The sequence below is a fragment of the Lissotriton helveticus genome, chromosome 2_1 (genome assembly GCF_964261635.1).
Source record: "Lissotriton helveticus chromosome 2_1, aLisHel1.1, whole genome shotgun sequence".
NCBI lineage: Eukaryota > Metazoa > Chordata > Amphibia > Caudata > Salamandridae > Lissotriton > Lissotriton helveticus.
Window position 1 is genome coordinate 669,028,104 of NC_136059.1, and position 27,848 is coordinate 669,055,951.

At 43.6% G+C, this 27,848-nt stretch overlaps 1 protein-coding gene across 1 annotated transcript in view; it reads left to right on the forward strand.

Moving 5' to 3' along the window:
* The window catches only part of ADGRV1 (adhesion G protein-coupled receptor V1), a 2,034,994-nt gene that overhangs the window by 671,311 nt on the left and 1,335,835 nt on the right, over positions 1 to 27,848 (forward strand). Inside the window, exons 40-41 of the mRNA XM_078677778.1 lie at positions 11,166 to 11,244; positions 15,864 to 16,002. Of these exons, the coding sequence (XP_078533904.1) occupies positions 11,166 to 11,244; positions 15,864 to 16,002 (218 nt within the window). The remainder of the gene's footprint in view (positions 1 to 11,165; positions 11,245 to 15,863; positions 16,003 to 27,848) is intronic.

Here is a 27,848-nt window from a genome sequence, read left to right on the forward strand (position 1 = left end):
GCAATAGTGCTTTTTGGCAAGATCTAAGGTACAATTACAAGCCCATTCAGATTCTCGCTAAACCAATGTAACATGAGCTAAGCAACCCAAGTAGAAACAGATAAAACAACAAGCAATCGTAGAATAACATAAACAACTCATGGACAGCTGTAATGTTTCCTTAAAAACCTTGTTCAGTTAGAGCTGTAGAAATGTTACAAGGATGTCAGGATGGTTTCTTATGTCTGGGTGAGACAAAGGGAAAACCATCAGTGAGTAAATGTTAGAAATGGGGTCCATAGTTGGCACTGGTTGGCACCCTGCCCAAGTAAGGACCCTCACTCTAGTTAGGGTAAGGAAGTCATATAGCTAAGACAACCATCTGCTCACCCCATTTGTAGCTTGGCACGGGCAGTCAGGTTTATCTCAGAGGCAATGTATAAGACCTTTGTACATACACACAGTAACACATTGAAAACACTACAAAGGGGGTACACACCAGTTATGAACAATAGGCAAAATGTATCTGATTAAAACAAGAAAAAATCAGCATACACAAGTCAAGAAATCATTTTTAAAAGATTAAGCAAGTTTAGTCCATAGAAATCAATGAATGCATTAGTTTTAGCTCAAAGTACCTTAAATGTGTCAGAAATCAAAGACAATGCAAGGTGCAGGGTAGGCCAAGTGCCGGAAAAGCAGAGCGATGCAGAGGTTTCTTACTACACATGGGAGGTGATGCGTCAGTTCCTTACTGGCAGGGGAAGTGATGCTTCAGTTCCTTACTGCTAGGCAGGGGAGGGGATGTTTTGGTTCCTTACTGACAGGGGAGGTGATGTGTTGGTTTCAGGACACGCGTCCTCGGTTCCTTACTGCGGCGTGGTGTCGATGAAGAGTCGGCGTTGAGCGACAATCAGTCAAATATAGAGATGCGTGACTTTGTTGCGATAGTGGAAATACAGGCTGTGTATCGATTCCACAGCAATGAAGCAGTCGCTGCGTCAGTTTCACAGCTGTGAAGCAGGTGCGGAGTTGGAGTGGTAGCCCTGGGCATTGGTGACACGATGTTTTGGACTCAGGCTGCAGCAATTTGTCTGACGCTATGCGATGGTGAGCTGGGGCCTGCCGTGAAAGCCGTGGTTGAAGCTTCGAGTAGGAACCATTCTTCGGTGCAGGCAGCAGTGATGCATCAATATTTTGCAGCGATAACGCTAGAAAACAGGCACTGGGAGTCGTGCATGGATTTTCTCTTTAAAATCACCAGGCTACACTTCCAAGGGCACAGTACCTGGATTTGGCACCACTTGGCAACTCAGAAAACGATCCCAAACACTTGTAGGAGAAGTTTTTGATGGCCCGAGACTTCTTAACAGGAGGCAAGCATGTGGAAGCCCTTGGAGAACCTTGGTAGCAGGATTTAGAATGCAAAGTTCAGTCCTTTAACTCCCAAGAAAGATGCAGCAAGCAGCAGGCCAGCAAAACAAAGCAACAGTCCCACCTACAACATCCAGCTCTTCTTCCTTGCAGAATGTCCTCAGTCCCAAAGTGTTCCGATTTTGGGGTGTCATAGGTCCAATACCCATACCTCCTTCCTGCCTTTGAAGTAGGCAAACTTCAAATGAAAGTCTTTGTAGTGTACAATACCCTGCCTTCCCTGACCTGGCTCCAAACACACCAGGGGGTTGTGGAGACAGCTTTGTGTGAGGCCAGGTACACCCCTATTCAGGTGTCAGTGTCAAATCCTCCCACCACTCTATGTCAGGAAGGCCAATCAGCATGGTGATTGGCCATCAGGATATACAAGGCACACCTTAGCACCCTTTGTGTGACTTTCTAGAGTGAATACACAAGAGCCTAACTGTCAGTCAACCCAGACGTATTCTACAGACAGGCAGAGGCACAGAATGGTTGAGCAAGAAAATGTCCACTTACTAAAAATGGCATTATCAAACACACAATTTAAAAACCAACTTCACCAAAAGATGTATTTTAATATTGTGAGACCTCAAACCTTTATCTGCTCCCAATGGAAAATTACACAGTAAAGATATTTCAAGGCAATCCCCATGTTACCCTTTGGGAGAGATATTCCGTGCAATAGTGAAAAACGAAATTAGCAGTATTTCACTATTATGTAAAGCACACCAGTACATGCTCTACCTTTTAAATGCACTGCACCCTGCTCAAAGGACTGCCTTGGGCCTACCTCAGGGGTGCCTTACATGTGCTTGGTTTGGGCCCGGCAAGTTGGTGCACTTGCAAGGTCGACATGCTAGTTTAAAATTACACACAGACACTGAAGTGGCAGGTGTAAGACATGTTTGCAGGGCTACTCATATGGGTGGCACAATCTGTGCTGCAAGTAGCATTTGATTTACGAGCCCTGGGCACCCCTGGAGAACTTTACTAGGGACTTCTTAGTAAATCACATATGCCAATCATGGATAAACCATTCACCAATACAATTTAGACAGAGAGCATATGCACTTTAGCACTGGTTAGCAGTGGCAAAGTACCCAGAGTCCTAAATCCAAGAAAAAACAGGTCAGAAAAAATAGAAGGGTCCAGCAGTAAGTAAAAGTAAATCTAGAAACTGTGATAGATTTTTATGCAAGGAGACTATTTGTAGTGTGAATGCTCTTCTTGTTCCTTGACTACTGGTGAAAATCAGTTTCTAATATTTAGTTTTACCAACCATTTACTGGGGGGTACGGGGCATGACAATGTGATCAAGAAATTGAGTAGCAATTCAAAAAATGTGTTGAAATACATTAGTATAATTGTATATTTATATCAGCAGGCCTTTGTTCTTGTTTGAGAAATTAGCAGAAATGTACATTCCCTTCCTTGAAATTCTCTAGGCACATTAATTTCTATGGGCTTGGAGGCCCATAGGAATGAATGTGAAGACATTCAGTATTAGTGATTCGGTATTAATGAACCAGTAATACCGGGAGGTATTTCAAGGGTGCCAGGGTGTCGAAAGGACACCCTGTTGCACCCCTGAAATGTGAATGTGTGCACATGTGGCGCACATACACGTCCTAAAGTCATAGATGTGTGCCACATGGAACATTTCAAAAAGCAAAAAAGTGCTTTTTGAAAGGAAATCGCTACTTACCACCAACTTGAAGTTGGTGGTAATTAGCGATTCCTTAAGGCTCAAAAGCACTCTTTAATGGGCTTCCTACATTGCATTTAAGGAATCAGTATTACCGATTCCTTAAATGCAAGAGCAATAAGGAATTGGTATTAAGGAATCGGTATTTACCGATTCCTTATTCACCGATTCCTTACCTACATCAGGAATGGCTAAATACCGGTCAGTAACGCTGAAATTTACTGAATTTCGGTGTTACCGACCAGTATTTAGTCACCTACATCTGGCCCGTAGTTTCCACTGATCAGTGGAAACTGTACTTTGTGGATGATGTAAACTTTGGGATGGTGTCAGACTGATTCCTTGCACATCCGCAGGATATGTTGTCCCTTAGACCAGCTATCTCACAGTGCCAGCATAAGCCTGCCAGCATAAGCCCCTACTAAACCTATATAGGGAGAGAACAGTTTTGGCATCAACTGAAGATGACAACTCTGTTCCCTCAGGAACCGTGGTCATAGACCTAGAACCTTCCGCTCAAACATTCATTTGCTCAGAGAAAGATACAAAGAATACACAAAGAGACGTTCTCAGTGTTTATTGTACACTAGTGTTTCTTGGATAGAATACATGTGTAGTAATAACCAATAGATACAAGCAGATGAAAGTTATAATAAACATCAGGACCTTTGTCTGAAACAACGTATTTATACAAACATATAAAATAATATTACAATCTGGTATACTCCTACTATGCACACCCGAACCTATGGGTTTAGGCTGTGTGTTCTGCCAAGAAACTCCCTTTTGGATGCTCCAACCCCATTACCCGGTGGGTAAGAATGTAGGACATCTTGGTCGCAAACTGGACACCCCTCACAGAGATGTCAGTCAGCTGCTGGGCAATAGCTTCAGCATGTAGGGACCTCTTGAAATCAGTAGAAGTGCCTCCTCTGATTGTACCCTGAAACAGATGTTTATTTACGGAAAAAGGCATCCTTGCCTTGGGATGAGATTATGATCAGGATGCCATTGTTTGTACTCTACAGATAGCTGTGTCGTCATATGGTTGTAAATAACAAACACATTTGCATAATATTTGTCTAGGCCTTGTACATAATGCCACGGCAATGTGATAGTGTTCTTGCGAAGATAGTTCATGTAAGCAAGGTTGGTGCTTCAAGGAAACAAACCCAAAGTGTCACCAACACAAATGTGTGCAGGAAGTCAATGTGGAAAGTGAAGGTAACTTTACGAACTAGCCATGTATATGTAAAAATGGCAACATTTCCTACTAGGCCTAACTGGGACACATGGCAGCACAACTATTATATGCTCGGGCATTCATCATCATTCTCGAGTGGGGTACAACTGTCATACTGTGCCAGATTATTAACATTACATCCCTCATATATTTCTCTTCAACTCTACTCTCCAATATCTCTCCCTCTTTTCAAATTTCTGTTTTGCATATTTCTCCCCAGTGCCCTGCCTTCGTATCTTTCTTGTCGCCTTCTGTAGTTCTTTTGTCCCTTGCTGCTTCTCTCATATCACCTATCTCCTTGGCCCTTTCTTTCTCCTTACAGGCACTTCTCTTTCCTCTCCTGTCTTCCATCTTTCTTCTCTCTCTTATGTATTTAATTGTTCCCTGTTTCATACATCACTCATTCTCTTTCCCAGTTGTCTCTTTCCCACCAGTTATTGACATTTTATCAACTATTCCTTGTCTCCCTCGCAGTCCTCTGTTTCTCACTGGCCTGTCTCTTTATCTGCTCTTAAATTGTTCACCTACTCTCTTAGCTAAATGTTTCACCTCTATTTTTCTTCTCACTCTCACCTGTCTCCCATCTTTCTGAATACCTTCCCTGTCACTTTCTCACTTCTCTCTATATCTTGTCTGTATCTCTCACTTGTCCTTCTTTCCGACCTCCCTTTCTCAGCAGTCTCTTTATGATGTGTCTGCTTCTGTTCATCCCATTCTGTCTCTCAGCTGTCTACCCCTCTCTGGCTCTCTATCAGCTGTCGCTTATCTCTCTGTCTCTTTATTGGCTGTCTTTCAACTATCTCCACCATTCTCTCAGCAGTCTTTTTTAATCTTTCAATCTCTATTTCCCACCTGTTCATACTTCTCAACTCTCTCAGTTGTCTCTTTCTAACCTGTCTCTTTTTTGTTGGTCTCTTTCTTTCTCTTGTCTCCCCTCTCACTTTGAGCTGTCTCTTACCAGCCTGCTTCTTTGACACTTCTCACTCACTCCCCTACCAGTCTGTGAACTGTCTTGCTCCATCATTTGTTACCGGTCTCAGCCTGCTACTTGTTTTCCCCTCTCTGTTTTACTCTTGTCTCTTTCTCTCATGTCATTGTGTTGCAACTCTGTCATACATATTTCTCTCAAAATTGTCTTCTGTCTCAGCTTTGTATAACATGTTTCTTTGGTGCATGCATGCACATACAAACACAAAAACCCACACAAATACATACACACCTTCTTTAACTATATTTTTAATGTGTTTCTTTGCAGTGTCCCCTTTTCATCTGTTGTTTCTGATTCTCCTGATCCTCTCTCTCAGGAACAGCCAGAGAAATGGAGAGACAGTTTTTCCAGTCCCTCTCAACCAGCATTAATAGATGAATTAATCTTCAAGTTCTTACTTTTTCTGAACTGTGCTTCATTAGCTATCTTCTGTAAGAAACATGAAAAGCCTTGCACGAACATGTTCCATCGCTTTTGTGGCACATCCCTGAGACAATCACCTTTTTGGCATTTTGTAAGTCAGGAAAAGTTGATCTGTATGTCTGTGTGGGATAGTAAATTCAAAGAAACGCAATACAATGCATAGCACTGCCTTGTGGTACTTTATGTCGTGTAGGCATTGCATGGGTGGAGCATGGGTGTGTTCCCATGCATCCACTTATGTACTTTGACACAAACCCAGATTTTCAAAGACTTGTAAGCCTGGGTTTGCATCAAAATGGTGCTCTTACCACAGAGAGGCGTAAAGGAGAAATTTGTTACTTCCTCTTTCCATGTGTGTTGCATTCTGTAGTACACATAGCAAGTGGGACATGCCTCTAGGGATTGTTTTTGTGCACAAAGGGATGCCTTCTGCACAACAACACTCCTGACTTTAATGCGGGCATCCTTGCATCATGGTGCAAAGGCTGCCTGTGTTGGCACTAGGTAGCTATGTCATGCTTGGTATCTTTGGAATTGTGATGAAAAGTCCTATTTAATGGTAAAGTTTGATTTTTGATCACAATTGCAAAAATGCCACTTTTAGAAACTGGCATTTTTCTGGCTTTAGCCTTTATTTGCCTATAGCCTGGCCTGGGTTACATCACTACGTGTAACTGACAGACGTTGTTAATTCCCCCCAGACAAACACACAATAGAGGGATTAGGTGCACCTGAATGGGCCATCTTCCGGGAAGATGGTTGGGGTTGAGCTGAGCACAGCCGTACTTACAACTGATTAGGCTATGTTTTGCCTTCAGACAAAGGGCCTAACGACCCTGCATTGTCACTTAAGCTAGCTTGGACCCAGGTCATGGCAGGCAGGAAATTCTATGCACTTCAAGGCCACTGTCTAGAAGCTTCTCCCACCTTCCAGAGCCAGGGTATAATAAGGGGACCTGACACAAAGTCATCAGTACACTTCTGGACCTGTGGATACTCTGCCAGCAAGAAGGCCTGCTGAGCTGTTGGAAGGACTGCCACTTCGCTGGACTGCTGCTCTACAAGACTGCTGACTTGGCTGAATTGTTGTCTTGTTTTTCCTGCTTCTCTGCTACTTCAGCCTGGGGACAAGGACTGGACCTTCAGCTGTCCCAGGAACTCCAGCGTGACTCACAAGGGCGTGTTTGCTGGCCTCCTGTTCAGAGCCACAGAGACACAAAAGAATTACTCCATCTTGAATCCACACCTGGACCCAGCTTGAATGAGTCCTGACCCTCCAAGTGGTGCATCTCCTACCTGGACCCTTGAAAGTGCTACTAAAGGTGCCCAGATAGCCAAAATCCAAAAGTGGGAGCTTAAAAAAGTTTTTGCTAAAACTTGGTCTGAGAACTAGGAGGAGACCGGGACCAACCCGTTCGCTTATCCGCCCAAGGTGCATCACCAGTCGGATTGACTTTGCGGCTTCTCCTGATGTGGTCTTCTCCAAAGCTACAAATCTGTTTCAGCGGTCCTTCGCCAAAGGATATCCTACTTATTTTATAGTGGTGTGTTTTTGGGTGACAAACTTGACACCTAGAAGACACCACACAGCGCTGAATGCTTATATCTATATGGGCACACAATGGGAACCATGCAGAACCCAAAATTCAATACTTTAATCTTCACCATTCCGTAAGGAGTCGACTTTTAGAATCTTTAAAAAACATGTGTAAATTATTTCAAACTATTATGTGCCCGGTACAGAAGATATTGCAGATAACATCCATCAGTTTATCCTCTTAAGAACCCTAACAATATGTTTGGTTTTCTATGTGTCTAAAATGTTTCATTCATACTTTCTTGAATTGTGCGTCTACCAAGCCTTCAATTTTCATTTAAGTTTAAAGAGCATTTTGGGTGCCCATAAAGAGGTTAATGAAAGAGATATTTGCTTATTGCTCTTTTCAAATGTCAAGTCTTTAACTATCTTCTCTTTTCATACTTTCTTTTTATAAACCTCTTCTTTCTTCATGCATGCCTGTAGAAAATGAAGCCTTAATTCAATACAGATTAAAAGGTAAAATACATATATCAATTATTTAGTTTAGAAATGTGATTTAAAGCAGCTTTAAAGAGACATCTGCGTACTTAGGTCATGTAATGCAATAATGGTACGAATGATTTCAAGAAATAACTTGCTTTAATTCTTTGTTTTAAAACATGTACCAATCACGTATTAAACAGCCCAATCAGTTAAGTGTTAAGTAAATGATTATAGGTTGGGTATTCAAGGTAAGTTTAAGACATGACCGATAACCATTGACTGCGAAAAATATATTAACTGTATACACATTGTTATATGCTGGAATCTGAAAAAAGCTATAAACCAGCTTTCCTGGGTCTGCGTTAAAATCTCTCTGAGCTATGTAAAAATCTTAATAACTAAAGTTATAATACAGAGTATTGTACGCATTTGTTTTTTAGAAGGTGAAATTTGCTATAGAAACTGGGAAGGTAACAAATGATTGTTGTGGATTACTGCGTTCAGCTCGCTGAGGTGGTCAAATCCCTCGGCTCGGATTTGTTGGTGTTATTTATTTAAAAATAACAACATAGCAATAGTTCTATCTAGTCATAAACCATGTACCTAGTGCTTCATCCAAGAACTGTTAAAATATGTCTGCCTCACATTTGTTGCCCAATCTCATTCACTAGAATCTATTTATAAGGGTTTAAATCACAGATTAAAAGACTTTTATATCCAACAACTCAAACAAAACCTTACTTGTAGGAGGACAGTCGTCTGCCCAGCAAAACAGTGGCCCCTCTAGAAGTGCTCTTTATGTGACATACATTGGACCACAGATAAAATGAGGGCCAACCACATACCTTATTCTTTGTGTATGTGTGTGGGTGTTTGGTCAGAAAGTTTATGACTTTGTATGTGTGTATAACTATATAAGTATATTTAAATTTATACACTCATACATACATACGAAGATTAAAACATTTTAAGCAAACAGTATAAATAATGTGTATTTGTAAAGCACATGTTCACCCAAGAGTATCTTGGCACTGAATAACAGATGTTTAACGTTACCCAACTCAATGGTAATCATTTTATCGACTTCAGAAGGATGATAGGCTAAGTGGACCGCCAGCATTTGAACCTGTGATCATGAGGTCACACATGGGCCCCTACAGTGGACACATTAGTCTACTAAGCCGCCAGACCCGACAGCACTACATTGCAATGAAAGGTAGTTGAACAAATGAATGTATGTGGCAAATTGTGTGTTGCAAGATGTGTGCAGCAAGGTGCAGAGTTCCTGTTTTGTGTTGCTTGCAGACGCATTCAGCAGCTGTATGGGTATGTCCCAAGAGGGATGCAGGACAGATAGAGCAGGGTACATGGATCTAGAAAGTGCTTGGGCCCACCGAAACATCCCCACTTAACCAGATGGTCTTTTTATTGCTTGAGAGTTAAGAGGGAAAAATCTATCACAGTTAAATCTCATTACAGTGTAACCAATTCAGCTACAAGAGAACTACCCAACAACTAAAATTGAGTTTTGTAAGGTTCAATTATAGATTCAAAAATAGATTGGGATAGATAAGTCTCAGCATCACCATATAGAAATACAGAAGAAATAGAATGAGTCCAAATCTCCTAAAGCGATTCACCCTATAAAACAAAAAGCAGACAATTAGTTCTGTTTGAACGATGCAAGTAGCGAGGAAAAAGAATTGAATGTTAAATTGCATCAACTGATTTTCAGAGGTCAGTATGAGAATGCTATTTTCCCTACCCTACCCTACCCTACCCTAAAAGAGACAAACCTACCTTTCTCTAAGGGAGCTGCAAGTCAGCACCCCAGACTGAAACGCCCCTTCAAAACTGCAGGAGGATAGTCTGTCACCCGGGAGCACATTCCTGGCACCCCTGGCCCAGCAGAGGCTGAAATCAGGCAAAATGGATATATGTTTTTGCAGTCCTGCCATTCAGACGACTACTATTAACACACCCACAGCTATTTTATAGACAATGAGAGCATCCCTTGCATTCCTGCAGGTGAAAGGATGTCAGCACTGATTTGAAAATCACCACTGTGACTATTTACCGCATGTTTGGTGCTCAATGGTGAGAAACGGTATTCTCCCTGACCTATGCTCTATTTGTCAGCCTATGTAACACATCAATGCCTCAAGCAGCCGTGAAGATTTATGCAAATCTTAGCAAGCCAGTTGGCTCCTCGCACAACTGGACAAAAGTGTCAGCTAGTAAAAACTATATGGAAGGTATGGAAATGTAAGTGTGTGCCTTCCCATATTTAAATTAACTACAGGCTGCCTTATTTTTCACCGAGGCGTGCTGAAAAGGTATGATATTTAAGTCTTAAAGGTGCCATGGATATCCAGTCCTCAATCTCTAAGTCAGTAACAGTGAGCGTTCTAGAATGATGCCTTGTTTGATGACGGCTACTTTTGAGATATTTTGTGACATTATTCCCTGATTCCTTCTATAAAAAGATACAGTGTATTGTCCATCTAAAGTCTCGACGTGTAATCTTTGATTCTGTATCGTATCCACACACGACAATGACGCTATTATGAAATAATAAGCCTGAAATGGGGATCAATTTGTGGACCTGGTTGTATTGTGTCTTTTTCTGCAGATATTCCTTATTCTTATCTCATTATACGGCCCTTTATTCCTGCAGTTACTACCTGTTTAAAGCAGGGGGAATGATGTGAGGATGGGTTCAGGCAGTGAGAGCTATCCGGGATCTAAGGCTGTTTCTGTGGATCAGGGAAGCATTTAATGCCCCCCTCTCCTTGTTCAGTAGGAGGTTGGGCTGGTGCCAGGCTCCCTAGATGCGGGTTGTTCATTAGGAGGTTGGGCGGGTACCAGGCTCCCTAGATACATGCCTTCCCAGCATTCCACATACCAGGTCTGGTGTTTTCAGGCCCAGAATTTCTAGGTCCGATATTTGTAGACACGTGTTTCAAGGCCCAGAAACACTGGGCTACTCAGAGTGGTCCTGGGAGGCATCCCCTCATGAAACCACTCCAGCCACTTATGTTGAGTGCCCTTGTCGCCACAATGCATGTTGATCGCAGCATTCAGTTTGCGGTCAGAAAAGTCATGTAGAAAATGGAGGTTGGTCAGATCTGGTTGGTTGTCTGGAAAGGTTTTATTATCCCGGGATCAGTTGAAATGTTATTTACTGAATATTGAGCAGTTCTAGAAGTGTATTACAACGACGAACAAACATTTGTAGTAAGTAGCCTGAATGTATCTGAGTTTCCTATGTTTTATAAATAATTCACAAATATCCATTTAGGCTTGACACTGATTACGCCTGCTTACACAGTCTTTGAATTGCGGTTTTATTTTCTGAATGAGTCATTTGTATTTGTTGAATTTTAAGATGCTGAAGGTCTTGTGGCTCAGATAATTATCGATGCCAATGATGGAGTCCGTGGAGTGATTGAATGGCAGAGCACCACGTGAGTCTCCTATACACCTTCTTATGAACTACTGCCATCATAATATCATATTGCATTCATGCGGTTAACTTTTGCTTTCCTTTTACAGTTGTATTAACATGTGCATTTAGAAGTATTATTTTGATAAGTGTTTATCTGTACATATTTAGGGTTTTCAGGAAACAATATTTAAAGTAAAATGAAACGTCATTAATAAATAAACTGCCCAAGTACAAAATGGGGCTGAGTTGGGTCCATTGCACATTGTAAATGGTGGGTGCATACTGCTTGCAGTAGCCTATTGTCCATTTCACTAGGAGCATTATAGGAGCAGGAACACCACCAATCAATAGCCTGCTCTGCTTCAATGGTCTCAGTCTGGATGCTCATTCACATCTGTATGTCTTATCAGCGGGAGTTACACCAGCATAAGCTAGAGTGCCTATACCAGCAAAATAAGGCCGCCAGATGGGAGTTCTAACTTCAGGCAGTGTTCCACCTGCCCACATGCAGAACACATTTGGGTCTCAGGAAGGTGTTTTAGAACCATGGCTTCTGGAGGACTGGGACAAAGAGCCAAGACAACCCTGACAATGGTACAGTCTTGGCTGGCAAGATTTCCCAGTCCATCCTGATCGTAACCTTTTGAGTGTAGAAAGCACATATCAAACTTCGGGGAGCTCCATTCAGCTGTGGCCCTTAGCTTTTCCCCAGTAGAGTATATTTAGCACGAAAAAGTGACTATGTTGTAATTTGCATGTTGGCCGAGCTTGAGAATTGCCTTAAATAAGAGTAGCTCCCATCGCTGCAAACTCATATTTCCCCCACTCTCTTTACGGTCAGGAGAGGCAGAGTATTTCTGACAGAAAGATCCTCATCTGGTACCACCACCAAATACCTTAAACCTGTTCGCACATCTGCAGGCAGGAACATTGCTCAATGACTTTTAGACGCGGGAAAAAACTCCCTGCAATTTGGGGTCATTGCTTTTTTTCACAAATAAATTCCAACTTCTAGAGATTTTTCTAGAAAAATAAATTGACAAGCCTACATCAAAAATAGCTCTACCTGGAAAAGCATACCTGCTTTAACTTGATACCCTGAAGACAGTTAAACCCTGGTCTGCCTGATGGGGACATCTAAATATGATGGGCAGTCTTTCACTATGAGAGTGGAAGGCATAGTCTCTACCGATCATGCAGTCGGTGACCCACCTGGCATGCTGTAAATCAGGACATGAGTTGGAATGCACAGAGCAACAGCAGAAAAAAGTTGGCAAAGTCTCACCAACCCAAAAAACACCGGTGCTGGTTGGGGGAAATTTAATAGAGAAGTTAAGGTCAAGCAAACCATGCACCACATTAGTACCGCTTCCAGCAAAATCAAGAAACTACTTAAACTCATAAAGCACTGCATAAACACTTCACCATGTCCTGTAACTATCAACTCTGAAGAGACGTGCTCAGCTATCAACAATTTCTTTGTAGACAAAATAAAACAAATCAGATATCTTATTGACCTTATATCATCACCTAATATTTACCTAACAACCTCATACTGACTTCCCTAAGGTCCCTTTGAAAAAGAGAAACTAACAAACAGTTCAATCACTGAAAACTACCTTCAATAATCCCATTCACATTACAAAACAGCATTGGCTGTGACTGCATTTTTGATGGTTAAACTCATACCTGAAAAACAGAACACAGTTGGTCAATTCATCATCTTCCAATCCTGAATTTACCTTCGTAACCTGCAGAATAACTCAAGGTTCTATCCTTTCACCAATAATCTTCAACATCTACTTGAAACCCTTGGAAATATAACTCACAGACTTGAACAACTGCGTACATCAATACCAATAGCACCGATCTGCACCTAAAACTCGTGTCATGCTACAATACCACTCAGCTCAAAACAAGCCTCACAGCTTGACTGCTTGGATGTCCAGAAGCTATCTCAGGAAAAACCCATATATAACTGAATCCATCCCCCATTAAACGACCATTTGCGGTGGAGGCCCCACAGTTGTGACGGGGAGCCCTCACTCATGGCAGGACATTCATATTGAGAACTTGCAGTTCAGATGTCCCGCCACGAGTGTGGCCCCCTACCTTCTCACGATTGTAGTACCCTCATAACGATTGCGGAGGCCCTTTGTGAATCGGGCCCAAGGTCATTACCCCACCCCAAAGTATCAGTGTGCATGAGAATGAGCAGTACAGCATAGCTTTTACCAAAAGAAACTAACAATCTCACATCTGCATTTATGCCAGTGACCCCCAGCTGTGAATGCCACTAGCTGATGATAATCTTTTGATTCACAATTTACAAATATTTTATTTGAAGTTAAAAACAAATCTTTTTACTCATCATTTTGCAAGATAATTTATTTTGCTGAGGCATTTACAATACAAGTCTGAATTTCCATACTGGTGTTTAAACTTGTTTTTTAAAATCTTGTTCCATTTGTTCTTTGGGCATTTAATGTTTGTCGCTACGAAGCAAAAAAAAATATATTTGTTGTTCAATAGAATGGTGATAACCAGTGATAGTGAACTAGGCGTGTAATGTCAGTCTAATTGTTTTTTTGGAATCCACGGAACTCATTATGTATGCATTTAGCCGCGGGGGTTTCCGTGATTCCTGCCCAGGCATAGGTATGTTTTGATATAGCCCCTGTACTACGTGGTTTATAAACAATAAATGAGGGGTAGACTAGGGCGGGGTGAGCATAAACCACCAGCACCTTAACCATTGTAACCCTCCAACATGTTTCCAACATTTCTGTTTCAGGCCTCATTATTGCACACCATGTGGCATCCCTAAGGTCGGTGCCCTGCTGCCAACCGAGGGTGCCAACATTACACTGGCAACGAGTACGGGATCATTGTCTGCACTGCCTTGTGGCGGTTGCACTCTCTGGTCGAGTGTGCAGTGCTCGTGCCCAAGGGATTTTGCAGCCTGGTCATGCCCCTGCAGCTCTGCAGTGTTGAGCCTGTGTTGCCCCGCTGCACAGAATATCGATTGTGGCCCTGATGTTACAGAGGGGCCTGGTGAACCTCAACGGAAACATACCAGATGATGCACCTCTGGGCGTGCCTACATCAGTCAAAAATCACTGTGTTTGCCTATGGACAAGATCAGCCACTAATCATGCAAGGTAAATTCAGGGTGACCCTCAGCTATGGGTCGCAGGGCAGTACTGGCCCTTGTGTGCGTAGCCGAAGAAGGCCACAGCATTCAGCTTAGATGCCGAGCTGCAGAAGCTCTTGGTATTGTGAACTTTGTGTTTGGGGTCTTTCAAGAGATTAGACACATCCTTGAAGAGACTAACATAGAAAAAGGCGAGCAGCAGACCAAGGTCCTGCACATCCATTCCTTATGCACACTTATATATTCGGGTGGTGCAATCTCTTCCCACACCCGCTGTCCAGAGGTGTCAGAAACCGTGATATTTTCAAAGAAAGCGAAAGGTGCACCCGTTGCGGAGTCAAGACGCAGCAGTCAGAGAATATTCCCAAAATACTTCTTTTTATTTCAATACATCTTTAAAACTGGCACACAGCCAACGCGTTTCGTTCCCATTTTTTGCCAGTGGGAACTTCATCAGGGCTCTTTAGTATGGTCTTAAGCAGAGATGATAACAGGTGATAGGTGGTAATATTAATAGCAATTTGTATTTCCAGACTCTCTTTAGTATAGTCTTGAGCAAGGTTTCAGGTAACCCTCTGGCCAGGTATGTTGAGATCTATTCATACCGCTGCACGTCTGGAAGGGCAACTGTGACTTTTGTCTTCTTCACTGTATTATTAGCTCGGAGTCTGTGCCCTAATGCGATGTGTATTTTTCATCATGTTTGGTATTTTCGGCATTTTGGGAAGGAATGTAATGTCTGTCTAGTTGTTTTGTTGCAATCCACAGACCTCAATATGTATGTATTTAGCCGTGGGGGGTTTTCAATGATACCCTCCTAGGTTCAAGTGTGCTTTGGTATAGTCCCTGTACCACGTGGTTTATAAACAGTAAATGAGGGGAAGGCTGTGGCGGGCTCAGCAGAGACCCCCTGGCCCCAGAACCGATGTAACCCTCCAACATGTTTCCAGTGTTTCTGTTCCAGGCCTCATTGTTGCACATCACGTGGAGTCCCTAAAATAGGTATCCTGATGCCAACCCAGGGCGCTGACCTTACATAGGAGTATAATTTCCCAGTTGAAGAAAAGTGTATTTCAAGCCTGCAAAAGAATCCAACAGAATTGGATTACCTTGGCTTTGTTTTATTGCAGTTTTAATACAGCGCGATCTGGACCTAAAGATATTGGAGCACTTTACATGAACACAAGGTCACTTTCATGTTTCCTAGGCATGGGGGAGATTAAATGATTTGCCCAGAATCACAGGATGTTGAACCAAACCTGGTTACCCTGTCCCAAAGTCGGCAGCTCTGGCCGTAACATCACATCCTTTGTAAAGATTGACTTAAAAATCTTGTGGCAATAGAATTTCCTGGTTTTGTTTTGCAGACATGCTAACACATTTGATTAAACTGGTGTAGATTTTTGTTTATAATTTGCGCAAGTCACAATTTTTATTTCATGACATTTATTGTAATCCATTGTTTCTTTTTCTGTTTTTTTTAGTTTTGAAATCAATGAAACTCAGGGATCTCTGACGCTTGTTGCATACAGGAATAGGGGAACATATGGTAACGTGTCTGTGTTCTTGTACACACAAAATCTAGGTGCACATCTGGGTACAGACTTCAATGTTACCTCAAAGGTGAGCTTTCAATTGAATGCTATGTTATTTCACTGTGCCTTTAGACGTTTGTTCCGCAGCGTGAAATTGAAATGTAAATTTTTTTTTTTTTAAACAGATTTTTTTGTCAAATTGCACTTATGCCGCTGGGCTCTGTACCCCAGAGGTAACTGCAGTATCAAATTGTACATAAGCAAGAAAGCAACTGACCTTTTCAAATGAACAACCAAAACACCTAACATAGTGTATCAATTTGATATTAAAACCCCCCCAAACGCCCCTAAGTTGTGCAAAGTCCACTGAGTCCAGTCCATGAGTGGGTAATATAGGACAAAAAAGAAAAAAAATCAGTTTAAATACACACACACCCCAGGCTACCCTCCCACTCCTCCCTGCACCAGTCCAACCAAACGGACACAGCCCTCACTCCACTGGGAGATCGTCCGCAACAATGTGATGCTCCAGCCACAGACCCCTATAACCCGCCCACCGCTTCCATATTTTATAGTGCTTACGTGGACATTCCCTGGCAACAAAGATTGACTGTTCCAACCCCATGCAAAAGTCCAGGCCATTTTTTCAGGCCTTCCACATCCTGGCTATATCGCGTTTCGTCAATGTGAGGCCCAGTTGCATAAGATGTCTTTTATATACATACCCCCAATCCCCTCCATGACATGAAGCAGGGCAAACTGTGGTGTACGTGGGAGTGTCCACCCCAAGACCTCCGACAGAATCGATCAAGTGATAGACATTGCCAGACAGCGTGCAAGAATGTGCCCTCCTCCCAGCCACAATGAAGACATTCCGGGGAGGCAATCAATCCCGCCCGCCACAGTCGAACCCGAGTAAAGTAGTCCCGGTGTAGATATTTAAATTGAATGAGGCGGAGACGCATCACTATGGCCGCACCCAGCGGGACGGATAAGGCCTCCCTCCAGTCCTCCTCCTCCAGCGGACCCACATCCCCTTCCCATACCCCCCCAAAGCTTCTGAAGTGTGGGGGAGCAGTGAGTGACTAGGGACTGGTAGATGCGGGAGATCTTATTGGTCTTTAGATCCCCCATGAAGACCTTCGCCTCCAACGGGCTAAATTCTGGGGGAGATTCCAGGCCCTCCAGCCTGGGGTAGAGTGCATAGCGGAGTTGGAGGTACCGAAACAACTGGGACCGGGGCATACAAAATTCTCCCTGCAAATCTCGGAAGGACTTGAGTGACACATACCTCACGACGTCCCCCAAGGTTGAGATGCCTACAGCATCCCAGCCCCTAAAGCCCTGCAGGGCCGCCAGGTCAGGCAGGCGCCCATTATGCCATTGAGGAGTTTCTTGGGTCAGGGTATTCCACCACCCCATTCGGCTCAGGGACTTCCACCAGATTTGAAATACTACCTGCGTGACTGGTGGTAGCGCACCCCCAACGGCGCTAAATAAAGAATAGTGTGCAGAGTGTGAGGCCCTATAAGGCATCGCTCCAATGCTTAGGCCGGGTCCTCCCTATTCCCATACCACCACTCATTGAGGAGCAATAAGTGCGAGGCCTGGTAGTATGAGAGTATATCCGAGGTTGCGAGTCCTCCGCAGTAAGTGGAGAGAAAGCATGTGCGCATCACAACGCGTACTGCTCAACCCTCCCACAGGAACTACCCCAGCACAGAATTCACCAGCCGGAACCATCTAGATGCGATTGGGTACGGGTAATTCTGTAGCTGGTATAGCAAACGAGGGAGCGCAACCATCTTAAAAATTGCTGATCTGTCATATATTGTCAAGGGCATATGTGACCAGGTCTTTATATCCGCACGAACACGCTCCCAAACCGGTGCCAAGTTTCACTCCCAAGAGATGGCCGTCACATCCAACAGTAATACCCCTAGGTACTTGAGGCCCCCACTGCCACCTGAATTGCAGATGCCCCGAGCCCACTCTCCCTCACGTGCCCACTCTCACCCGATCTCCCAGAACCCACCGTGTGGATTTACGGGGGTTCATATATAACCCGGACGGCTCCCCGAATATTTGCGTGTTCCGCAGAAGCCGTGGCCCCGATCTATCCAACGCCGTAAGAAAAAAAAGAACATAATCCGCATATACTGCGATCCTGTCAGACAGACCCGGGTCCCTCTCAAAACCTCTAATCTGTGCCTCAATGCGCACCCAGGCCGGCCATGGCTCCCTGGCAAGGGCGAATAAATATGGTGACAGGGGGCACCCCTGTCTGGTGCCTCGTTTGATAGAAATGTACCATATTTTAGGTATTGTTTTAGCCAACATTTTTAAACATGGTCTTTGAGAGTTCAGGTTTAATATTTCGTTATTCTGGCAGTTGTTTTCTTTCTGAGGCTGCAATGCAATGTAATGTATAACATTAAGAATGTATGGCACGGTTTTGTTCTAGATGTAGTCCAAGCAGTGCACTGCAATACATGATGTGCACTTGCAATTCAGTATTGTATTGTATTGTATTGTAATTGCATTTATATAGCGCTTACTACCCCTGACGAGGCGTCGAAGCGCTTTTTCGGCGGGTAGCACGCTACTCCGGGACCCACAGAGGATTAGTGTTGAATTAGTATAGTGAAACATGCAAGTACATTTTAAGTGGTGGATAAGTTAATCAGTTATTTGGATTTGGAATGATAGCAGAAGGATAGAGTAGGACAAAGGTTCGTATTTATCTATCGCTCGCTTGTTGACGCATGCTATTCAGGGAGCCTATAGAGGATTAGTGGTGAATTAATATGGTGAAATATGAGGTAATTTCAGTGGTGGATATTAGTCTGTTACTTGGAGTGAGAAGGATAGCGGATGGATAAAAGGGGAAGAAAGATTTGCATTCATATAGCACTTGTTACCCCTGATGGGCGTTGAAGCGCTTTTCTGGCGAGTAGCACGCCACTCCGGAACCCATAAAGGATTAGTGTTGAAAATTAGTATAGTATAAATATGAAGTAATTTGAGTAGTAGATATGTTATTCAGTTATTTAGGCAGTATATTAGTATAGTTGAATATGGAATTTGAGAAGTGAAACATGTTAGTCTGTTAATTTTTATTGAAAAAAGGATAGTGGAGGGATAAAAGAGTAAAAGATTTTTTTTTAATATATATATTAGTAGTAGGAAGAGGCTTTTGGATGAGTAAAAAGGAGTTTTGGAGGGAAGGAGTCAGAGGGGAGAGTTTAGAAATGTTTGTTTTAGGGGATCGGTGTAGTAAAAAGGTGTCAGATGATGCATGGAGGGGTAGAGCAGGAGAGAGTCTAGAAAAGGTTATTTTGGCGATCATAGTAGTGGTATGGGGTTTGGGATAAATGAGAGAGTGGATGTAGAGGATATATTGATAGATCTATAGGATGCGAGATAGGGTAGTGCATTAGAAGGAGTAGTAGAAAGAAGTTTGAGAGGAGTCTGAAGGTTGGGCTAGAAGATATATTGAGTGAAGTATAGGCTGAGAAATAGGCTAGTGCATTGGAAATGCTAAATTAGAAGAAAGAGATAAGTATATAGATCCATAAGTACATTAAAAATATATAGATACATAAAAAAGTAAGTATATTTAGATTAAATATATTGATAGAGGCACAGGATGAGAGATAGGGTAGTGCATTGGATATGCTTTTTTTCAGGAGAAAAGTAACAGACACACAGATCCAAGTACATGGATGGTACATAGATGTACAATGGAAGTATGTACATGTAGACCAAAAATGATTTTTATTTATAGATGATTATTATTATTATTTTTTTTCTTCTCTTAACAACATAATTGTTTTACATGTTTTATAAAGTAATACACAAAGATAGATACATATCTATAGTGAAAACAAATGCTTATATACAGAGGGATATGCTGTAAATTTCTATTTCCGTATGGTACCTATGTGGGGAAGAGCCAGATCTTGAGTAGTTTTCTGAAGATAAGGTGGTTGTCGGTGGATCTTATGTTGGGGGGTAAAGAGTTCCATAGTTTGGCTGCTTGAACAGAGAAGGATGTGCCACCCATTGTTTTTTTCTTGTATGGTGGGATTTTGAGGCGAGATGCTCCTTTAGAGCGTAGGTTCCTTTGTTGAATGTGTTTGGTGATTTTATTCCTGATGAAGAGTGGTCCTACTCCATGTATTGCTTTGTGGGTAATACAAAGCAGCTTGAACGTGGATCTTCTGGCAACCGGTAACCAATGCAGGGCTTTCAAGGCAGGGGAGATGTGGTCTCGTGGTTTGATATGCAGGAGTAGTCTGGCAGCCGAGTTCTGAATCCGTTGTAGTCTTTTCATGGTCGTTAAAGGTGATCCGTGGTAGAGGCTATTGGCGTAATCGAGTTTGGATAGAACAAGGGAGATGGTAGCTTGGACCTTGTGTGGAAATCCCAAATGAGGGAAAATTCGTCGCAGCGTTTTTATAGTAGCAAAGCTTGATCTTGCTAGTTTATTTACTTGGACATTCATCGACAGCTTGGAGTCCATGGTCATTCCGAGGTTTCTTACTTCCTTCGATACTTTAGGCAGTGATCCCAGTTCATCAGGCCATGCGGCAAGCGGGTTGTAATTTTTCCAATCGCCACACGTGAGTATTTCAGTTTTTGAAGCATTCAATTTGAGATGGCTCCAAGTCATCCACTGATCCACGGCTCTGAGACAGCTGAAAACTGGTGATTTTCCAATGTCTTTGGGGCATTCCAGTTGAAGGAGTATTTGCGTGTCATCTGCATAGTTGTAGCACGTGAGGTGAAATTTATTGATCAGTACTGGTAAATACTTCATGTAGATGTTGAAAAGCATGGGCGAGATGATAGAACCTTGAGGGACCCCTGCTTTTGTGGAGTACGGTTTGGACGAGAAAGGTGGGGTGTGGATGACATTAGTTCTGTTTCGAAGGTAGGACGCGATCCAGTCTAGAGCAGTTCCCTCTATGCCGGCTTCATAAAGTCTTTGTTTCAGAGTGTCATGGTCAACCGTGTCAAAGGCTGCTGAGAGGTCCAAGAGGAGTAGCGCAGCAACCCCGTTGCGGTCAACTGTATTCTTTAGGTCATCCCAGATGGCAAGGAGGGAAGATTCAGTGCCTCTTCCCGGACGGAATCCTGTTTGGAAATCTGAAAGTATGTCATTCTCTTCAATGAATTGGGACATCTGGGCGAACGCTGCTCTTTCTATCAGTTTGCCCAGGAAAGGTCCATTTGTAATGGGTCTGTAGTTTTCGGTGTTCAGCGGGTCCAAGTTTGTTTTCTTCAGTAAAGGGCGTATGTATGACTTTTTGAGTTCTTCTGGAAATATTCCAGTAGTTAAGGAATCGTTGATGATTCTTCTTACTGGAATGGCAGCAGACGTTGATAAAAGAATTGTCTTGAAAGTTTGTGGCGGACAGGGGTCAGAAGGGCTGCCGGCAGGCCTGCTTGCTTTGACCAGGTCCATAAATTCATCGTGTGAGATGTGTTGGAAGGAACGGAGAGGCTTGATTAGAGCATTCTTGGATAGTTGTTTTGAACAAGGGTTAGTGCTGGTGCTTTGTTTCTGTTGTAAGTACGAGTCCAACGTGTCTGCTTTGTCCTTGTAATGATTTGCCAGTTTGTCTGTGAAATCTTGAGTAACAGGATGAGTTCCTTCTAGGCAATTTGGTTTTCGAAATTCATTGAGTATTTTATAGAATTCTTTATTTGCACATTTAGCGTTTTGAATTCTGTCTGAATAGTACCTTTTTTTAGCTTTTTTGATAGCAGACTTATATAATCTGTTAATTTTTTGTAGGTGAAGTTTGTCTTGTTTGGCGTTTGTTTTGAGCCAGGTACGTTGCAGCTTTCTAATTTGTTGTTTTATGTTTTTTATTTCTATGTTTCTCCAAGGCGCTTTTTTCCTTTTGTTCTGTTGTGTGGTTTTGAGTGGTATCAGGATGTCAAAAGCTTCCTGTAGCCACTCGTATAGATTCTGAACAGAATTTATGGTTTCCAGATTTATACTGGATGTTAGTTGTGTTTCCAAGTGTTCCAAATTGAGTTTGTTCCACGGCCGATAGGTGGATGGATGTAAGGTAGTTTTAGGTGAGTTGCTTAGTGTTGTTTTATGTTGGAAAGCAAGCAAGTGGTGGTCTGACCATGTGACTGGAGTTATAGTTTGAAAGGTAACTAGTTCAGTATTAGCAAAAATGACATCTAGGATATGTCCAGCGATGTGTGTCGGATTGGGGACAATCTGATGCAGGTTCAATGCGTCTAGGCCAGTGATTATTGTTTTCGGATGGGTCATATTGGTTTTATCAAACCAAATGTTAAGGTCACCCAGAATGCACAGGTTGGAGTGTATTGTTATCAGATTTGAAACTGTGTCTAGAAGTGCGTCTGGGAATGTTGCCTTGCTAGGTGGAGGTCTGTAAAGGAGCAGGAAGTTACAGGTGGAAGACGGTGTAGGATTGCATCTTGTTAGAAGAGCCTCACAATTCTTTATGGAGATGTTGTCAATTTTAGTGATATTTATTGTTTGCCTGAATACAACAGCTAGACCACCTCCTTTTTTGGCTATACGATTTTGGGTGATTATTTGATAGCCTAGAGGAATGGCTTCATGCAGGACTGGAGCCATATCCTCTCCCAACCATGATTCGGTTATGAATAGTATGTCTGGTTTTGCATCGGTGAGAAGGTCGTAGATGTGATGCTTGTTTTTAGAGAGGGATCGAGCATTTATTAGTAGACAGTGTAGATAGTGGCCTTTTGTGATAGTGGGACTTTGTTTTGTAGGAGAGTGATCAGTATTGTGTGGGTGTGTAGCAGGTGTGTTTTTAGTGCTGGTATTAGCTGTAATAGGATAGCAATCGTGTAGCTGTTCTGTATCGTGTTCCTCATCCAGAATGCTAAGAAGGCATTTTGATGGGTCTGCATGTGTATGTGTTGGAGATGGTGTTTGAGAATGAGTTGGAGTGCTCTGTTGCTTTTGTGGTGTAACATTGTTGTGCGGTAGACTTGGGGAAGCAAAGTTGTGAGGTGTGGCATGTTGCTTATATTTTTTGCGTTTGTTGAAGGTGGAAGGTGTATGAGTCAGGGGAGGTGGTGCAGCATGTGGGTCATGTCGTAATGTTTTAAATTGTCCAATGGATGAGAGGCGGTTAGAAGAGAGGTGCTGTATTGCTGTATCTGTGTTAGGTGTGGTGGAAGAGTGAAAGCTTGGCATTGGAGTGTGTTCCTTTGTGTGGTTTGAAAGGTGGGTATATGTAAGTATTTTGTGATGGTAAGTATTATGAGGTGTTGCGCTCTGAAGATCTTGTTGTGCTGGTGTGTGTGATATGTTTCGCTTTTGAGGTGTGGTGAAAAGGGGTGCTGATGTATATGTTTCATGCACCTGATTTGGTTGTGTAGTATTGTTTGTGAGAGGAGGGTGTGACGTAGAGGGGGTGGTGATGTGTTTATGTGTAAAGTGTATGTTGTGTGTAGGAGTGAATGAAGTAGAGGCGAGAGTGTTTATCTTAGCCTGGTTTGTTTCAAGAGTTACAAAGTGAGGTGGTGTGCAGTGTGTGTGTTGTGTGTTAGTGTTATTATGGTAGAAGGGAGAGGAGGGTGTTTGTTGGACAACTGATGGAAGAATCATTATATATTTGTTAGTGATAAAAGGTGGACTGTTAGGTGTAATTACAGCAGGGAGAGTGTGTCTGAGTGGGATGTAGTTATTTATGGTGTTGATTGGCGTTGTGTTAGTGATGAGTGTATTGGTTAGTGGTATCGGATAGAGTTGTGTACTGTTTGTGGGTGATGGTGGATATGTGTGGTAGTTGGGATAGTAGGGTGTGTAGATGTGGTTTGGTTGGGTTTGTAGTGCATGCTGGTACATTAATCTGTGCATTGCGTTGTGCGTGGTGTACATTTGGTGTGAGTGTATTGCTCTATTTGTCGTTGTGGATGGTATGGGCTGGGTATTGTTAAATGAGAATAAGGGCAGCATTTCTGGCCCTAGTCCCGACCAGGCTTGAACAGGCCCAAACAGGCAACTACCCTTGTCCTCTACACCCTTAGCCTCGACGCCCGGGCTGAGACGCCCTAAGCCTGGCCTTTTTTGTAGCCCTAGTAATCAGGTGACCCCTTCAGCCAATGGGAACCCTAGCCCTAACACTATCCAATCAAAACACTAGCCCTAGCATCTAGAACCAATAGGAGACCAGGACCTTGCAGCCAATCTTAACCCTAGTCCAAGTATCCATTCATTTCAAAAACCCTGATCTCTACGTCCAATAAAGGCCCTAGCCCCATCAGTAGTCCCAACCCAAGTCAAAGCAGCCACTGGTACAAGTAGCCCTAGTCCCTACTTCCAATAGAAAGCCTAACCCTACTCTTAGTCCCACAACTGGTCCAACAACCAATCACACCAGAAACCCTAATCACTACTTCCAATTAAAGCTCTAACCCTAGCCCTAGTCCCAACCCTGCAATGATAGAATCACAGACCGAGAAACCAATCAGAACCCTCAAATACCCAACCAATGAGGACATTAACCCTAACCCAATAGAAATACCTGGTAAAACCACCAATCAGTGTACACATGTGCCAACCACTAGCACACCATATAAGGTCCCAGCAACCTCAGACAAGGTTTGCTGGCCAGGGAGTTGGAAGCTGTTTGCTCCTGTTCAGAATCTCCTAGGAGACAGACAGGCTCAATCCACAAATTTGGACTTCAGCAGGTAAAGGCTTCACTAACTCGAAATCTAACAATACTGATTGAATAAAGCTTTACTCCCCCTGCTGGCCAAAAAACGAAGTGCACAGACCCCAGTAAATACAGTTTCAACAGCTCACAGAAGCACCCTCTGATGTAGAAAATCCCTGTTGCTGGGAGGGGGGAGGGGTGGGGGGAGGGGGGAGGCAGGGGGGCTGGCCTCACTGGCTTGTGAACACAAAATGGAGGCTGGGGGTGCACTGTTTGAGCACACAGGCCTAAGCACAGAGCAAAGGACAAATTTGGAGGGAAAACTGATTTGTCACCAAGGAATTAGAGGGGCAAACTACAGAGGTTGGACTGCAAATCCCACAATTCAACACACTAAATGAAGGCAATCATGGGCAGGGAAAACCACACATTTAAAACACAACACAGGTGATAAAATATGCAATTACAGGCAGGCTAAAACTACAAATTTTAAACTGTAACAACCACAGGCATAGACAGTAAGCACAGAAAGTGAAAATCGTTTTTTAAACAGCTTTTTGTCTTGGGAAGAGACAGCACTAGTCTGTCTCCTTACCACTTCCTGGACTCTGCTCACTGCAATCTGGGCCACATGTAGGCTGCAACTCACAAGATGGAGGAGAATGATTTGGGGGTGCACCCAGCAAGGCCTTAGGGGCCTGGGCTGGTGTGAGGGGAGGGCTCAGACTTGCCTGGTAGCTGAATAGCCAATGGTCTGCTGGCCTGGGGGCGGGGTTTGGGGAGCTGCTTGCTCCTGTTCAGAATCTCCTAGGAGACAGACAGGCTCAATCCACAAATTTGGACTTCAGCAGGTAAAGGCTTCACTAACTCGAAATCTAACAATACTGATTGAATAAAGCTTTACTCCCCCTGCTGGCCAAAAAACGAAGTGCACAGGCCCCAGTAAATACAGTTTCAACAGCTCACAGAAGCACCCTCTGATGTAGAAAATCCCTGTTGCTGGGAGGGGGGGAGGGGGGAGGCAGGGGGGCTGGCCTCACTGGCTTGTGAACACAAAATGGAGGCTGGGGGTGCACTGTTTGAGCACACAGGCCTAAGCACAGAGCAAAGGAGAAATTTGGAGGGAAAACTGATTTGTCACCAAGAAATTAGAGGGGCAAACTACAGAGGTTGGACTGCAAATCCCACAATTCAACACACTAAATGAAGGCAATCATGGGCAGGGAAAACCACACATTTAAAACACAACACAGGTGATAAAATATGCAATTACAGGCAGGCTAAAACTACAAATTTTAAACTGTAACAACCACAGGCATAGACAGTAAGCACAGAAAGTGAAAATCGTTTTTTAAACAGCTTTTTGTCTTGGGAAGAGACAGCACTAGTCTGTCTCCTTACCACTTCCTGGACTCTGCTCACTGCAATCTGGGCCACCTGTAGGCTGCAACTCACAAGATGGAGGAGAATGATTTGGGGGTGCACCCAGCAAGGCCTTAGGGGCCTGGGCTGGTGTGAGGGGAGGGCTCAGACTTGCCTGGTAGCTGAATAGCCAATGGTCTGCTGGCCTGGGGGCGGGGTTTGGGGAGCTGCTTGCTCCTGTTCAGAATCTCCTAGGAGACAGACAGGCTCAATCCACAAATTTGGACTTCAGCAGGTAAAGGCTTCACTAACTCGAAATCTAACAATACTGATTGAATAAAGCTTTACTCCCCCTGCTGGCCAAAAAACGAAGTGCACAGGCCCCAGTAAATACAGTTTCAACAGCTCACAGAAGCACCCTCTGATGTAGAAAATCCCTGTTGCTGGGAGGGGGGGAGGGGGGAGGCAGGGAGGCTGGCCTCACTGGCTTGTGAACACAAAATGGAGGCTGGGGGTGCACTGTTTGAGCACACAGGCCTAAGCACAGAGCAAAGGAGAAATTTGGAGGGAAAACTGATTTGTCACCAAGGAATTAGAGGGGCAAACTACAGAGGTTGGACTGCAAATCCCACAATTCAACACACTAAATGAAGGCAATCATGGGCAGGGAAAACCACACATTTAAAACACAACACAGGTGATAAAATATGCAATTACAGGCAGGCTAAAACTACAAATTTTAAACTGTAACAACCACAGGCATAGACAGTAAGCACAGAAAGTGAAAATCGTTTTTTAAACAGCTTTTTGTCTTGGGAAGAGACAGCACTAGTCTGTCTCCTTACCACTTCCTGGACTCTGCTCACTGCAATCTGGGCCACATGTAGGCTGCAACTCATAAGATGGAGGAGAATGATTTGGGGGTGCACCCAGCAAGGCCTTAGGGGCCTGGGCTGGTGTGAGGGGAGGGCTCAGACTTGCCTGGTAGCTGAATAGCCAATGGTCTGCTGGCCTGGGGGCGGGGTTTGGGGAGCTGCTTGCTCCTGTTCAGAATCTCCTAGGAGACAGACAGGCTCAATCCACAAATTTGGACTTCAGCAGGTAAAGGCTTCACTAACTCGAAATCTAACAATACTGATTGAATAAAGCTTTACTCCCCCTGCTGGCCAAAAAACGAAGTGCACAGGCCCCAGTAAATACAGTTTCAACAGCTCACAGAAGCACCCTCTGATGTAGAAAATCCCTGTTGCTGGGAGGGGGGAGGGGGGAGGCAGGGGGGCTGGCCTCACTGGCTTGTGAACACAAAATGGAGGCTGGGGGTGCACTGTTTGAGCACACAGGCCTAAGCACAGAGCAAAGGAGAAATTTGGAGGGAAAACTGATTTGTCACCAAGGAATTAGAGGGGCAAACTACAGAGGTTGGACTGCAAATCCCACAATTCAACACACTAAATGAAGGCAATCATGGGCAGGGAAAACCACACATTTAAAACACAACACAGGTGATAAAATATGCAATTACAGGCAGGCTAAAACTACAAATTTTAAACTGTAACAACCACAGGCATAGACAGTAAGCACAGAAAGTGAAAATCGTTTTTTAAACAGCTTTTTGTCTTGGGAAGAGACAGCACTAGTCTGTCTCCTTACCACTTCCTGGACTCTGCTCACTGCAATCTGGGCCACATGTAGGCTGCAACTCACAAGATGGAGGAGAATGATTTGGGGGTGCACCCAGCAAGGCCTTAGGGGCCTGGGCTGGTGTGAGGGGAGGGCTCAGACTTGCCTGGTAGCTGAATAGCCAATGGTCTGCTGGCCTGGGGGCGGGGTTTGGGGAGCTGCTTGCTCCTGTTCAGAATCTCCTAGGAGACAGACAGGCTCAATC